The sequence below is a fragment of the Aythya ferina genome (genome assembly GCF_964211825.1).
Source record: "Aythya ferina genome assembly, chromosome: 2".
Lineage (NCBI taxonomy): Eukaryota > Metazoa > Chordata > Aves > Anseriformes > Anatidae > Aythya > Aythya ferina.
In genome coordinates, this window is record NC_140297.1 from 11,001,122 (window position 1) to 11,017,395 (window position 16,274).

Here is a 16,274-nt window from a genome sequence, read left to right on the forward strand (position 1 = left end):
CAAAGGTAACTATTTTATTGTCACTTGCCATTAGCATGTCCCTTTCTGACATGTTTCCCCCCAGTCTCTTTTCTCTACTACGTGACCATAAAATGGTTCCCCTCCATGCTGTGACTGTGCTACAGAGCACGGCTGTGGCTGTAGCTCAGATAATTTAGCTAAGTAGCTCTTTTGTCTGGTAACCCTATAATAAGAGTATTTTTCAAGGTAGATGGAAAAGAAGTGCTTGAGAATTAGAAAAAAGCTCCCGTGGTTTTGTTGCTTGGTATTACTCAAAACAATGTATACACAACACGAAAGTTTCAATAAAATAGAGTGCAGAATGATAAACAATTGACAGGCAGGATAAAAGGCTATTTTTCTTTTCCTGCATGAAGTCTGAACTGCTGGAATACATTAAAATGAAGCCAAAGCCTTAACTGATTTCCTTTGACAGAGCCTGTATTTGAGACTGGGCTCAGTGTATAAGCAATCTATAATAATAAATCCTGTAATAAGTAACTGTTTTCACATATCTTTGAAACACTACCACTGTTCTTTTATTTTCTTGGGGAACGAGACTCAGAATTTCCATCCTCAGAAATCACCATTCTCAGGGGAACAATGTCTCCCAGCAAAGCTGACAGAAGTTCAGAGCTCTTTGAACACCCCAGAAGACCACAATGAAAAATCAGATTTAGCACAGCATATAAATACATTCCTAAGACATCAAGTCTGCTAATAACTTAAGTAATACAGGGAGCAGTTATTTTTAATTTTGGAAAGATTCACTAATTTACATAATTCCCAAAAGATGACTATGACCCCATACGAAGACAAGACACCTATTTTTACAGACCTACTAACTGCTTGTTTAACAAATACAGTGGGAAATCAGACTAAAACAGTTTGTTTTAATGATGGAATAGGAATATTTCAGCGAAAGGTTTTGGATGCCACATCCCACATCACGAATACCTGCCAGAATAAAAAATGAGTAACTTGAACCAACATACATCCCACTGCCTCTACCTGGCCACATCCCACAGCTGGAGTTGGCTCCCTGTTTGGCGCCAGCTGTCTCACTGTGTCTGTGACCATGAAACCATCCAAGCAGCTCACCATTACATCCAGCTCAAAGGGAAATGGAGTAAACCACAAAAGGGTTTAATAATTCAATTCTTCTTACTGCACTGAAAAGAAACAGCCAGACTAAACTTGATGAAATTAGAATAATTCAAATGATCATTTAATGCGACTATTGCTTCACTAAAAGGAATACTGGAATTTAAAGAAAGGATCAGAAGGATACGAGCGGTAAGGATGCCTGCATTTATGAAAATAGAATCAAAAAAAAACCCAAAAACAAACAAACAAACAAACAAAAAAACAAACAAACAAACAAACAAACAAAAAAAAAAAAAAACAGAAAAAAAGAATACTGTTTATTAGCACTGACAAAGTGTTCGTTCTCGCTCATTTTTGGTACAAAATGTGGCTATAGTCCAATAATCAGCCTAAATGCAACTTGTAGCCAAAGTAAGAGAAAGCTGTCCAAGTGCATGTTAAATCTTAATACTGAAATAATTATAAATACATACACAACTTGATCAGTGGCTCTCTCCCCACTAGAAGTCTCTGATTGACCTCCAGTCCATCAGAGCTCACAAATTGTCACTACTGAAAAAGGAGACTGGGGATATTTTTGCCTGATTTTGGGGGTAGTGACAGACTGAACTGAATTTGTTTGCTTTTTCCTTTTTATTCTTTTAAAACAAACTCTGATATCAATGTAGGTCCTTCCTGTTCTTCACTTTAGGCAGGACAATGATTTTCATAATTTTGTTTTCTGTGTTGATAAGGTTTTGCTACAGGAAACAGTATCAGGATGCAAAGGGATCTTTATCTTTACAGCGGCTGCAGGAAATTTCAGTTTTAGATCAACAGTCTCCTTCAGGCATCATTGGATGATCCTTCAGCCCACTAATTTATGAGGAAATCTTCTATACTACATTTTAAATACAGAAATGCAGAAAAAAAAAAAGATTTTCCTATATTAAAATTTGGGAAAAAAATTCAAAGCAGTCAAAATATGTCATTTCAACATTTTTCATGATGCTTCACTTCTTATTCACACCAACTCAGTTTCAAATTTAAGGCCATTCCAAAATTTAAACTAGCAGGCTAAATCAGTTACATTTTGAAAACAGTTTTGAATGATTTAATGATAAGTATCTTTTAGAATATATGCAACTATACTGAAACTTTTGAAAATCTAGCCTGACATCCTGAAGAGCATTTAAAAAATAGTTTTTCCCTGTCTATGTGAAAGGAAGATTTATTTTGGAACACACATGAGGTCTAGTCTCAGTTTGATGAAGTGGCCATTTTTTTCAATTAAATTATTTTTCTACTAGGATATGATTTGCATTTAAATTTGTTATGTTGTACATTTTTAACCTTACACACATGTAGATATTGTTTTAAAGCATCCTCAATAAAAGGGATGCTTGGGCTTGAAATGTCCATCTTTAGTGCCATAAAAGCGTGGAAATGTTAAAAACTGTACATCTTTCAAGTATGTGGTATTCTGGTACAATGAGAAAGGAATCTCTGTCTCTTCTTCCAAGCACTTCTCAGCTTTTAGCATATTTAGGTATCTTGTGTTTAACCACCTGAAAAGCTTTCTGAGGAGAACATGACTGGTCCAAAATGATGATGGAGGGATCTGAAAACCAGGGGAGTTCAGACAAATGTGAAAAGAATATATTTGTTCTATTTACTTATTTATTTATTTATTTATTTATTTTTATTTTTTAATACTAAGTTGTTTTCCCAGAAGCATTGGCAGAGAACTGCAGTCAATGGCATGGCAGGGTGCTGATACCTGGAGCTTTGTTGCATGCACATGGGCATGTTTACATGACCTGGGCTGCACAGTGAACAAGCTATTGGGCCAGCGCAGCCTGCCAAGAGGCCAGCTCATGCACAGGGAAGCATTAATCCACCTACATGTATTTTGCTTTTTGGAGTTAACCTCTCCAGTAGTGCAGGGACATATAAGTCACCTGCTGCTAATTTGGGGGTCTTCTCTTGTGTTGTTGTTTAGTTTGTTTTTAATTATTATTGTTATTGTTATTATTTTTGTGTTAAGTGGCATAGGTGGGACAAGTCTGTCTTTACTTCTCACTTCTTTCTGACTCTTTACTTCTGGTGACACTGATTTTTAGAAGATGAATAGAATGATATTGAAGCATTTTGCTCTTGGGGGTGATGCTTCAATATCATCCTCCTGCTGTTAAGATGTTACTCAGTTTCCCAGACAGGTGTCTAATGCCATCTGGTGCTTGGGCCATCTGATTAGTGCTAGCCAATACAACAGGCAAGGCTGATGGAGTAGCTGTATCACCTAAAATTCCACTGGATGATCACTGTTAGGCAATTCAATGCTTTTTCTAGTACCACAACTGATGCCTGCTAATGACTGAGTGGTTGCACCCCTTGGCATCAGCTTCCTGAATCTCCGTGTGAACCCAGTCTCTTCCCTGATCTGGCAGTACCATGGCTAGAGCTCTAGGAACCCAGCAGCTAAACCTGTGGGCTGGGGGCTAAAACACACACAGAGGCAGATTCAAAAGGTGTTTGAGAACCTCTAAACTAGCCCAAGAAATAAACCATCAGAATCCAGTGCAAGCTGGGAGGAAATGTCTAGTCTGATTGACCAAGCAGCTCTAGATCTCTGTCCAGATTGTACATGGCACAGGTATTTTGATCTAAACTGTTATCAAACAATGATATTTTGATAAGCTGTCAAAGCTACTTTTGCAGTAACTAGAAAGCATTATTATGCCAAGAAAAAAAAAAAAAAAAAAAAAAAGAATGATGTTCAGTCTTTCAGTCTTTTTCAAATTCTGGAGAATATCCTACAAAATAGAAAATAGAAAAAAATCCCTCACATTAAGTGTACAGTGTAGTTTTTCCATATTGTTGGGAGACTGGCTGACCTGCAAAGACGCAGTTGGTTGTTACTGTACACTCTCACGGCTACATGAAGCAATCTTTCAGTTGCTGCTAAGTGATAGTGACATTCGGTTCCACTAAAATGGTTAAAAACAGCAAGTGTGAAGAGACTGTGCCAAATAAAGTTGTTTTGTCTCCTAATTTATGACCCATGGATCTAATTCTAAATTCCACAGGATTGAGTAAATGAGGCACAGCTTTAATCCATCAAATTAAAATCTACATTACCACAATGTGAGAAGGCAACTCCAAAGTTCATCTTTCATGTTCTGTAGATCTAGTCACTAAATATAAAATAACACACTGCAAAGTCTGGTCTTGATAATGATGCCTACTTCTCAATGACATGGTAAGGCAAGGAAATAGTATACCCATGCCACATACAGCTTTTACGAAGCATGATCTTATTTTCCTTATATAAAGATTTACAAATGTATTTTTATTATTTATAATTATTATTATAAAACTGTAAATAATAATTTATCTTTACAAATATATGTTTCTATATACATTCCTTCCAGTAAATATTACATAAATTTACTTCTCCTCTAAGAAAAATTAATATATATATATATATATATATATTTGCTTTATTCTTTTCTGTCTATAGACACAACTTCATCTCTCTCTCCTGCACTTGAATGATGCTTACGGATATACGCCTACATTGTGTCAACTTAACTTCAACCTTTTTAGAGCTATGAAGTTAGTTCAAACACTTCCGGGCAAATAAGTCTCACCTTAATGCTTCTATTAAAAAATAAACATTTGGTTTAAGTTAGTTGTTTAAGTTTCCTTCCTCATCAATGCAGAAAGAATGGTACCTTAACTGCAATTCACCCCACGCTGATGCTTGCCTGAGATGTCTGTGTTACACCAGTGTTGTGTGTCCTTTTTCACCGACTGCAGAAGAAGCCTAACAGACTGCTTTAGACTGGATGAGATTTATCCTGTTCAGTGTTCTGCTCTTAGAGAAAAAATTGCTCCACTACTCACACCCTTCTTACAAAATAAATCATTCAGCTTCTCAAGTAAATCCCCTTTCTTTGGTGCACTGCAGAGATGATAGGCTCATGCAATGATAACGTCAGGACCTTTTTGTTCCCTGGGCTGAGTGTGAGCATGTCTACACAGTACCGTAGTTGCTGGGCCAGGTAGTCCAAGTTTTCTGAGGCCAGGTTATGCAGGCAGCAGTATCGCAAAGGACAGATCAAACCTGAGTATTACTGTTGGCAATATAGTGTGCAAAAGGAAGAGAGAAATGTTGAGAGTGTCAAGTATCTTACAGGTCCTTTCTTCCACCTGCCATACTCCATGTCCTGTAAGAAGACGCCTGTATTTGTATTTTACTTAACTATGCTATGTTCCCTTTATAATTAATGGAAAGAAGCCCACAATTTTGAGTCCAATTAGTATTTCCTTAAGCTGAAAACTTACAAGAAATCAGGTAAATCACATCCTAAAACTTCCCATTTGCCTTTTCACTAAAGAGGGTCTAGGCAGGCAGCTCTGAGCTAGATGTCTCTGCACGTGCAGGACAAATCCCTGTCCCTCTTCAGCCCTGCACTGCGACAGAGGGATATATATGGAAGACTTGCTGAGCAGGTCCAAACTATATGTACCTAACAGACTGAAGGTCATGCTCATTTTAGAATTTATGTGTTGTCCAGAAATACGAACCTGTTATGACTAGCATTTATGAAGTGCTGGGAAATGCGGGGAGTGATGTGGGCAGAGGCCAGCACTGCCTTGAGGTTGGTACCCTGCAAGCTGACCCAGTCACTTTGATAGAGCTAAAGTCAATATTTGCCTAAGGTGAACACATTCTCTGCTGTTAAGCTTTTATGAAGGAGAGGGGGGAAAAAAGAGCAAAAAAGAATAAGAAGCCCCATTTGGATAATGATTTTTTATGGCACCAGGAGTGGTGAACACTGTCAACTAAATGTTCACCTCTTCCCGAGTTAACAGAAAACTTTCTGTTTTGTTAAAAGAAAATTTTACAAAGAGACTACCTGCTAGCTTTTTGACTACTGTATTGGAAAACTGAAACATGTGCATGGGTACTTTCTAAAATTACACATTAAATTACAAGTTTCCTTCCATCCAGAAGATTTCATTAACTCCTTACAAAAACTACATGTAAATTTTAGTTGTCACTTGTTGTATGAGTATTTAACATTAAATGTAAAACCAGAAAACATCCAATGACAATGTGGTTGCTCACAATGGCCAAAGTTGATAATCCTTCACAGTCTTACAGCATTAAGAATTACAGCAAAATCTCCCCATCGTCTCCTCGCTGGCCTTGCCCAACAAGGAGAAACACCTCTGTGAAGCCAACAGGCCCAACAGGGCTCCATTTCTTAGGGACTGGCTAGGCTGTCCCACCAGAAATAAGTGTCACGAAACCCTGAAAAGCTGGGAATCTTGTTAGTGAACAGACTTGCTATACCTGATGCTTCAGCTTTATCAATGGTAACATTCATTAATTAACCAACTAATAGAAGTAACTTCTTCTGCTTGCAGGTAGGAGTTATCACAAATTATTTATGAGGATTAAAAAGGTTTTCCGAGTGAGGTGTGATGACTTTTTTGCTAGAAACTCTTAAGTGTGTTTGATATAGAAGAAAAAGGTGGTTCCGACCTGTCATGCCTCAGTGCCCTCATATCAACATAGACTGTGGTTGGATCCGGTCCAGATGTTCCCTGTGAACAACAACATCAGCTAATCAGAACCTGAAGGCTGGGAGGAGAAAAGAGATTTACCCCCCGAATAACTGAACATTCATTTCACTGCTAATTATACTAATCAAATGACAAGTTATATTTAAGCTGTTCATCAAACAAAGCTCAGCTTTACAGAGTCAGCTTTACAGAGCACCTGAAAACATACCTACCGTCAGGCACGTGTTACCTCGTGGTTGGAAAACGCATCAAGCGGCCATACCATTTAACCAAACACATGTCAACAGAGGTTTTATTTGCTACAAAAGGCCAAGTATTCAGCATGTGGATACATACAAAAATGTTAAACACATTTTGCCATAGAAAGGAATGCAGAAACGGCAAGAGGAGACATAGTTTAATGGCAGAAGCACATGGTCAGGAATGTGAAGCATGGTTTACTGAGAATCTTCCACACATGCAACAGAGAATATATTTGAAGCTAAAGATATTAAAGGTAGCACGCATGACACGAACCAGTGTGGACTGAAGATCTATAAGCAATTATTCTGTTCCTTTTCGGTCTTCCACTGTATAATTTAAAGCCTCATTTTATGTCATAATATTTAGTTACTTGAACAATAGTAGGCTAATTCGAGTTTCCTTTTATGCAGAGATGATAGAGTCTTTTAGGCCTTTCCACCCACAGCTTTGCTGCAGACTTGTAACCTGCTATGATTTTCCCTTATCCAAGACTTCAAACTCATCACTACAGAACATCATTGGAATTTTCAGTGCTGTAGTCTAAGGCTCTTTTCTCTGCTGCATAGTTCATATCGCTGCTAAACAGAAAGCTAGAAGAAAAACACAACTTCATTTTTGAACACTGGAACTTTGGAAAACTTTTTTTTTTTCTTCTTTTTTTTCAGCAGATAAATTCACCTAGCCTACGTAGTGTACAAGTGCAGGAACTCCTTTATCAGTTATTTAGATCTTAAGTATTTAAAACAGCAGACAGCATCAGTTCCCAGTGATTTCTGTCCTGTTTGGGATATATTAGAGTACAATTCTTCACATTAAGTATGTCTGGGACTAAATTTTGTGTTTCTGCAATGCTGGCCAGTAGCTCCATGATTCATTTAGCACTAAAAAGTGTGACAGAATTCAATGAATACATAATTTTGTATCTAAAGGGGAAAAGAGCTACCAGTACTGATTGATACTTACTGTACAGACACTGATAGTGACCCACCACCAGAGGAGAAAAAGAGTAATAGAGCTGCACATGCATGTTAGCCTCTTTAGCTTGTTATACACAATACAAGATACAATATCCTCTCTAGCTAGTAACGACACAATTTTGAGTCTACTAGTAAACTCAGCAGTGTAACAGACTAGTGCTGAGCGGAGAGCTTATTTCAAATATATGCAATGTTAAAAACAAAAAACGAGAAAAAAATTGTTTATTTTTAAAAAATAAAACTAAACTTGAATTGGATTATAAAATAATGAAAATCAAAGACAATCACTATGGTATTTGTTATTTTCAGTGTGAATGAAAGAGTTACAACAGACAACTAATATTTGATGAAACCTGCATCCAGATAAAGCTATAATGGACTTGTATATAATTTCATAGGATCTGAAAATCCCCAAATCTCCAGACTCAATTTCTAGTCTGTCCCACTGTTGGAAGCTGATAGGTGGGTATTGAGGGAACATGAAAATCCCCTACCTGCTCGGCCAGCTTCCCCAGCCTGTGAGGCTATAGCAGCAGGAATAGCAGGGATGAGGGAGAGAAGGAAAGAAGGTAACACAAGACGAAAATAATAGTAAAAAATGGGAATGAAGGGTGGGAGAAAAAAAAAAGAGGAGAATGCAAAAAGCAGGGAGTAAAATAAAAAGAAAAACAATGTCAAATACAGGAATCTTACAAATTAACCATTATACCATTAAAGGTTAAAAAAAGTAAAAAATGAGGTGTCAACATTTTAGTAGAGCAACAGAAGAGACAGCTGTAGACTGCTAACCTTGGACAAACAGACTTAAATGGTTTTAGGACACTACAGACAATGTTGTTAGTGGAAAACATGTGTCTAGCATACTGATTTTTTATTTTTTGGTGAATAAGTCAGTAAACATTATGGCCCTGCTATTTTAATGCACATCCATTGAGACAGGGGTTCCAAGTCTGCCATTTCACTACTAGAAGTTTGTAAGCGATGTCCTGTGGAAACCATAAGTAAGCTCTCTTCTGGGAAAAAAATAATTAGTATACAATGGAGAAAAGAGAATGATACTTACAACTTGTTTCATACAGATTAACCTGCTCCTAGAGTGAAATAAAATTAAGGCTTCTTGCACAATCTAATTACTATAAGACCATAACTAAATGGAGTAACTTCATAGTTCAGTAACTCTTCATTCTTAGTCCATTTTCGACTATAAACAATGTAATACTTATATAGAACAGTAAAATTAAATACTAACAGAAACCCATCAGTTCTCCACCACGATCGATAATGCAGTGAAGAGACAAAACACAGTCATGACTAGTCCTAAGCTGCTACTGTCATGTTGAATTCCTAACCCCAGATGGTTGCTGCAGGATTTAACCCTACAACTTGTGAAAAGCAGCAGCTCTGAGAGCACTGCCATTCCACATCCCTTTTGCCAAACTTCTGAATCCCAGCAAAGTTAAAAACCACAGGAAGCTGCCACAGCAGCATATAAAAATAGGTAAATTTTGGATGTGGGGGAAGATGAAGCTTTTTAAGAAATAGGATGGATCTGCTTCTTACACTGCTACCCAAAAATAGAAATCTTACTAATAACCTAGGTTGAACACTGCAGTGTAACTGCAACAAAGCAGGGGAGTTGAAATTCATCAGTTATATAATTCATTGCTTGTGACTATACTGCAGGTCCAGAGAGGTCTTCAAGTGTCTGAGCCTCGTACTGATTTTATCTAAGGCACTAACAAACAGCAGTTGAGGTCTCAGCATTGTTTTAAAGAAGCAAGATCTTATCCAAGACCTGAGTGACTGACTCAATTTGTCTGTGCACATTTATTTTGTGAGATAGAGATGGAGCACATCTGTAACACTGGTAACAGGAAAACCACAACATAACCTCTGTTGTGTCTGATACTTAGTGAGGACAAGTGTTCAAGGAAACAAAATGGGCTAAAAGCATATTCTGCCTGAAAACTCATACATCATCAGTCACATCCTTTGGAATAAATAAATGTCTTGCCCACAGGATGCCACCAGGGAACCATGCGGGGCCGATGCAAATCTCTGCAACATGCCAGGCATTTATTCTCTGAGAAAACTTTGCAGGTCAAAACTGCACCAAGAACCACCATGACAATTAGGAGAGATGACACTGTGCCAGCACTCAGCCTGCACCTAATCTCCACTGCAGTTAAAGGCCCAGCTATGTGCTCTTCTCTCCTTCCCTCCCCAAAGTTAAAAACCATCTACCTGGCAAACAGAAGTCTGAAGAATTTAAAAATAACTGTTTTGTTTCATTTCGTTTTGCTGTCTAGGGCTGTGGCTTCAATGTTTATACTTCTGAGCCTACTCCTGCTCCAGTGATGCTTTTTTGATGTACATTTAACAGTTTCACATACGCAAGCACAGCAGCTGGAGCTGTGAAAAGAACTTCAGAGCATGACTCATAGTAAAGGTGGGAAAACAGAATCTGACAGAGCTCACCCAGAGCTGCAGCACAGTGCAAAGTGTGAATCATACACAGGGGGTATGGTCGCCTGCTGCACTCTTCTCATAGCAAACTCTTACTACTTTTAATATGGGGAGTCCTCAAAGAAGTGCAATCTATCACTAAGGATAAGGTAACATTATCTTTAACCCTTAAATTTACTGACAAAGTTCCCTTTGCTAGACTGTGACGGAGGGATTCATTTCATATAATTTCAGTCGTTAGAGAAGCAAGTGTGCAGTGTAAGGCAGGAAGTATCTCCAGATGGTGATGAATCCCAAGATGGGCACCTGAGATCAGATGAATGACACCGTCCTTGGAACCATTTCTTTGTCTCTACTATTGATGGACAATAGATAACTAACTTAGTCCTAGTGTCTAACTTCAATGTGAATTCAGTGAAGCCAGATGAATCCTGCTCCCTTGCTCTAGCTTGCACATTTTCAGGGATAGCTAAGGAAAATGAATCAAAGTTTATCCTCAACTGAAATTACATAGCAGGTTGAATAAAATTCTACTATTCATTTTGAGTGTTTAAATAGAAATTAGCTAAAATCCTAGAAAACCATCTGTGCTGTTGTAAGAAAGGGGCTACTTTTTGTATCTATTTCTCTCTTTATCTCTTGAGAATGCAAAGATGCTAGCTAATGAGAATTAGAATATGCTGGATGCCATCTTTTCATCTCAGAAATAGCTGGACAATTATCGGCGACTGTACAGTCATAAAAGGTCAGACATTAATGGTATTTAAGTCCCTAAAGATGGAGAAAATTATTTATTTTCAAAAGCATACCTCTAAAAATCTAGTCCAAAGAGATTACATCAAAAGACACATAGCACATTTGCTCTAAATTTGAGAGGAAATGAATACAAATGACAGAACATTAGTCTGTCATTGATCCTAATCCTGAAATTATGATTCATTTGGTAGGCTAAAACTCTTTTGTACCAAAGAGATTATCATAATGATTTCCTTTGCAAAGTAATCTTTAATAAAAGGTCAAATTCTGCTGTGAAGTTGTATACACATACACACAGACACATCTCTTCTTCAAACAGCAGTGGAAAACAGTGAAAGCTTTTTGAAAAATCAGTGTATTTTCCCCTTGGAACACCTGAACCTTAATTTAACCAAAAAAAAAAAAAAAAAAAAAAGAATTTAAAAAGGTATCAAAAATCACATCCAGTTTGCATTAGAGGCAGTCCGTGGAGAAGAAATCCTGGACAGGCTTTTTGCTGGTACGGGGCTGCAGCTGAACAGTGAGATGTGTTTAGAAAAGCGATAAAATAGATAAGATAGATATAAGATTTAGAATGACACTAGAATAGGCTGGATCACAGTTGTTGCTGTGAAAGATGGTGTCCCAGGAAACACACGCTGACCTCACAGACTATGTAACTTGAAAGAAAAAATGGAAAGACAAATGCTATCGACTCAAACATGTTTAGAAGTATTTTTATGCAATGTGAAGCGTACAGAAATCGTGACCAATTTCTGGAACATACTGGAGACAATGTTAATTTAAGGAATGTAGTTGACCAAGGATTAAAATTCATTCTGCTCCTCAGCCCAGAAAACAGAATAACCCACAAGCTACTCTGGAGTATCACTAGCCATAATCTTCCAGAACATTTGGAAAGAGCACTCAGTCTAATTCAGCATTCAGTCTTTGGCAGTGCCTACTACCAGATGCTTCAAAGGATGCAATCCTGTATCTTTATATTCTCTGTCAAAATGACATGTTTTATGGTAATGCTCATGAGCATTATTACATCTGTAGTTATATTTCAACCCCCTGTAGAACTTGCCAAACTACTCCTGGCTTAAAATGCTTCAAAAAGCATTCTACTTGGAAGGGTAATGTTACCAAATATTGACTGTTACAAAATGGCTTTTTTTTTTTTTTAATTCTAGCCACACCGTTCTTTAAATTATATATGGCTTTTAGTTTGTCCTGTGAATTGAAATGTAAAATCTTAGTACAAGTAAATGAAGCCTGGCACTAAGCTATATGATCAGCCAGGCTGTTAATCACCTCGCACCAGGATCTCATTGTGTGCTGTTCTTAAATTCATAGCCAGTATTATCAATAGCATTCCTTCAGAGAGTTATCCAATTTTACAGTTTGTTCCAATATGCTTCTCCCACCCTCTTTTTTTCATTGCTGAACATGACTTTATCTGGTATGGAACATCCCTTAGGAATGTCCTAGCTGTGTTCCCTCCCAGCTTCTCGCATATCCCCAGCCTTTTTGCTGGGTGGGGGAGGCAGACAGAGTGAGAAACAGAGAAAGCCTGCCTGCTGCATGGCACTGTTCAGCAACAGTGAGACCACTGGTGTATTATCAGCACTGCATTAGTCACAAATCCAAAGGACTGTGCCAAAAGTGTTGCTATGAAGAATTTAATTCCATCCCATCACAGGCAGACCAGTACAATATTGTTTCCAGTGAGGCTTACTTGGAGCCCTGGGCATTGAATCTGGGTTAGTGTCATTTGCGTGATTCTATTACTTGTCCTGAACAAATGATTTACCTCCTAGGTGAAGCAGCCACTACCTCACAGTCCAGACTCCTGCAAGTCTGAAAGGGAGACTTTCAATAGTGGCAAGCAAACTTCTGCCACTGATTTGTCCTTGTTATCTTCATCCTTGGTCCCTATATGAACCAGAAGCCAGTGGGAGGTCATGGTATTTTTCAGAAACAGCTCCAACTCAGCTGGCTGAGGAAGCTGGTGGACCCCATCCTGGTCTGTCAGAGAATTCAAAGCAGTTGGCCATGGACGTATGCCATCATTTCCCTCTTTCCCCTCCTCTGCTGGCACTTCAGAATGGCTAACAGAACAGGAATGAATTAGAAAACTATTGTTACCAAGTAATTAGCCCATCTTTCTTCTCTGACCTCCCTTTATACTTGAGGGAAAATGAAAGTCAGCCACAGGTGTCCTTGCTGCCTGCAATACTCCTCCCAGTGAACTGTTTCAAGTTGCTTGGATTGCTGACTGGGAAAGCACACCCACCCACGCCTGCTAACTGGCCTAAGCTGGTACCTTTCCAAATTATGTTGTTTCAGGTCAGAGTGCCTGAAGATTTCCTAGAAGTTTTCTGAGTTGTCCTCTCTGCCTCGTCACCATATAGCAGTCTAGATTTGGAGAAAGAAACAAAGAGGCCTGTATCTTTGCAAAGAAACATCCAGTAGAAGAGAATTCAAAACTTGGGTCAGTGTTTTTTCTTCCAAACCTATGACAAAAACATGGGGAGCATGTTACTTGAGTACACTGAAGTTTCTAAAAAGATCTAAAAGATGCATTTTTTTCTCAAGTCTATTTCTTATTAGGGAAAAGATGTTTAAAAGGATCCAAGTGCTGCTTTTGAGACAACAGGAGACTTTCTTGAATTTTTATTCCTGGAGAATATTTATGGCAGCAATTACAGAATGTCGAACCACAGAATTCTATGTCTAGGACACAGAATGACTTTTAACCCTGCTCAACTTTGCCTTGTCATCTGTTTGATAATAATAATTAAAGTTGCCCTGGGCCAAAGGGATATTGTGCTGAAAGTCAGAGAGAAAGCAAGTAGTCGTGGAGCTATGGGATACCTTCTGTATTCATTTTCTGATAGTGTGCTGAACAACAAGGTGACTTTTAGCCAAGGCCTGATGAGAGCCATGATTCTTCAGTGATGTTGAACAGGGCAAGAGGTTAAGGCAGGCATAACACACGGACATATTTGTCTGTGCTAAACCCATCACCAGTATCAGCCACATTTTTTTGAATAAAATAAAAAATCTTTACAGGGATGACTGTCCAAATGCCTTATTTGTAGTGTCACTGAGAAGATCTGTTCTGGCTTCCCCACCTAAGCAGTTATGTAGGTCACATGCATAAGAAATTCCTTAATGTAACCCAAATGGATATGGAACTTCCCAGACTATGCAGTTGCCAGTGCAGAAGATTATTTCTGCATGATTTTAAATGATTGTTAAGTTGGAAATCATATATCTGAGTAGGACACCTGTGGCACTATTATAGGGATAATATGTAAGGTTCTGATACCAGATTTAGAAGGACAGGAAGAGATCAGGAGTCATAAAAGTGAGAGACAGATCAGGAAAGAAGTCTTAAGATTCTTTATCTATTTATCAAAGACTAAGATTTGTATTATAATCATGAAAGAAATGAGATTCCTTATTCCAGATTAGAAAAACATACTAAAATAAAAAATGGCTGAGTCTAACACCACATGAATTTAAACTAGAAATAAGGCAGACATAATTAAAAATTGAACACCTTATAAAAAGGGAAGCTTACTTTCATCACTTGGAGTCCTGAAAGATAAAATGATATGCTATAATTCAGCCTAAAACTATTTGCTTGGTGTAGCTATCACTGGGTGAAAACCTAGAGGCTATTCAGATCAGATAGTTACAGTGCTCCATCTGTCCTTAAAATCATGATTCAATAAAGATTCCTGGAGGTTAAATCCCATATTATCCCTGGGTACTTTCTTCTGATTAGTGGATCAAAACAGAATGAAAGATGCTGCAAAATAATTTTTTATTGTAAGCAATAAATTGCATGCAGAAAAAAAAATATATAGTTAATAGTAAGGACTGGAATTATTTTCTAAACAAAAGGAATCAATTTTGTACCATATTAAAAGTAAGCACTTGCAAACTGGATTTTACATTACATAACTAAATAATATTTTTGGAGTACAGGGTACACATTCTGCCACTACCATGCACTTTTCTGAATTACTGTATTCATGGGCAGGATAAATGCTATGAATGCAACATGAGAGGGATGAATAGTGTTCACTGACGAAGTAACAGAAGTTACCACCTGTATATGCAAGAAGAACATTATAAGTACTACATGCATTTTCTTAATATGCCTACAACAAAGCTGTCAAAGGGAATACAATGGATATTTCTTAGTGGAAACCATTTTAATTTGAGCCTAAGTTAAAACTCTTACCTGTAAACAAAGTTAAAACTCTTACCTGTAAACATATAGCCAGGTTAACTCTACAGCCAAGTGACGTGCTGACTGCCCGAGGATGGAGACCAAGGTCTTTAAATAATTTTGAAAACGACTGAGTAAGAGCTATCCGAGGTCGTTCTTCAGCCACTACTACACATGTCCGTACTCGTGAGAGGTCCAGTCCCCTTGCCTAAAAGGAAGATAAAATGTAACAAAGGCCACAAAAGGGCAGACTTAAAGAAAAAAAGGTCAGTAGCATTTAACTGCAGGTATAATGATTCAAGATGGATAGAGGGTAAGGAGCCGGTCTAATTTCAATCTTTCCTGGAAGCTGGATGGCCAGATGACAGTCTAATAGCTGTAGACGAGCAGACATACTTGCTTGGCATTTCAGCAGGAGCATTTAGGAAGAGATGGGTATGCTCGTTCTGAAGGGAGGCAATGCTATTTAGCAGTATTAATTCTGAATGCCACTGAATAACAGCAAACAGGAAGCATTGACTAGCCTTGGAAAAACTGATTAGGAAATTATTAACTGAGGATGGTAAAGACTGGAGACATCATAAAATGTTAGTATCCCAAGATCTAATTTATTTCAGTAGCATACTGGAAATTCTAGATTATTTCAGAAATGTAACTGGCTACCTGGCTTTTAATTCTGAGCTAAAAATATATATATATATACACCCTCCTTCCCCTACAATGAGGAAAATCCAGTTAAAGCAATATGGTACTAAGTATGTGATTATTTAACTATATGGATCAAAACCAAACTAGTACCTCATATAATCATGGAATTTATAAAACATAATATACAAATGTATTTTGTATATTGGGTTTCTTGAACTACTACACCTCTGTTTTCCAACATATGCCTACTAACACAGACTGCAACACAGATC

At 37.8% G+C, this 16,274-nt stretch overlaps 1 protein-coding gene across 8 annotated transcripts in view; it reads right to left on the reverse strand.

Annotated features, from left to right (window-relative positions):
- The window catches only part of DIP2C (disco interacting protein 2 homolog C), a 311,029-nt gene that overhangs the window by 22,811 nt on the left and 271,944 nt on the right, over window positions 1–16,274 (reverse strand). For 6 of the 8 annotated variants that reach the window (XM_084511374.1, XM_084511373.1, XM_084511376.1 and 3 more), the window contains 3 exons: window positions 15,392–15,562; window positions 8,399–8,428; window positions 6,644–6,705 (listed from right to left, as the gene is read on the reverse strand). In XM_084511374.1, coding sequence (XP_084367500.1) covers window positions 6,644–6,705; window positions 8,399–8,428; window positions 15,392–15,562 — 263 coding nt within the window. The remainder of the gene's footprint in view (window positions 1–6,643; window positions 6,706–8,398; window positions 8,429–15,391; window positions 15,563–16,274) is intronic. The other 2 variants (XM_084511375.1, XM_084511377.1) reach the window with 1 other exon arrangement.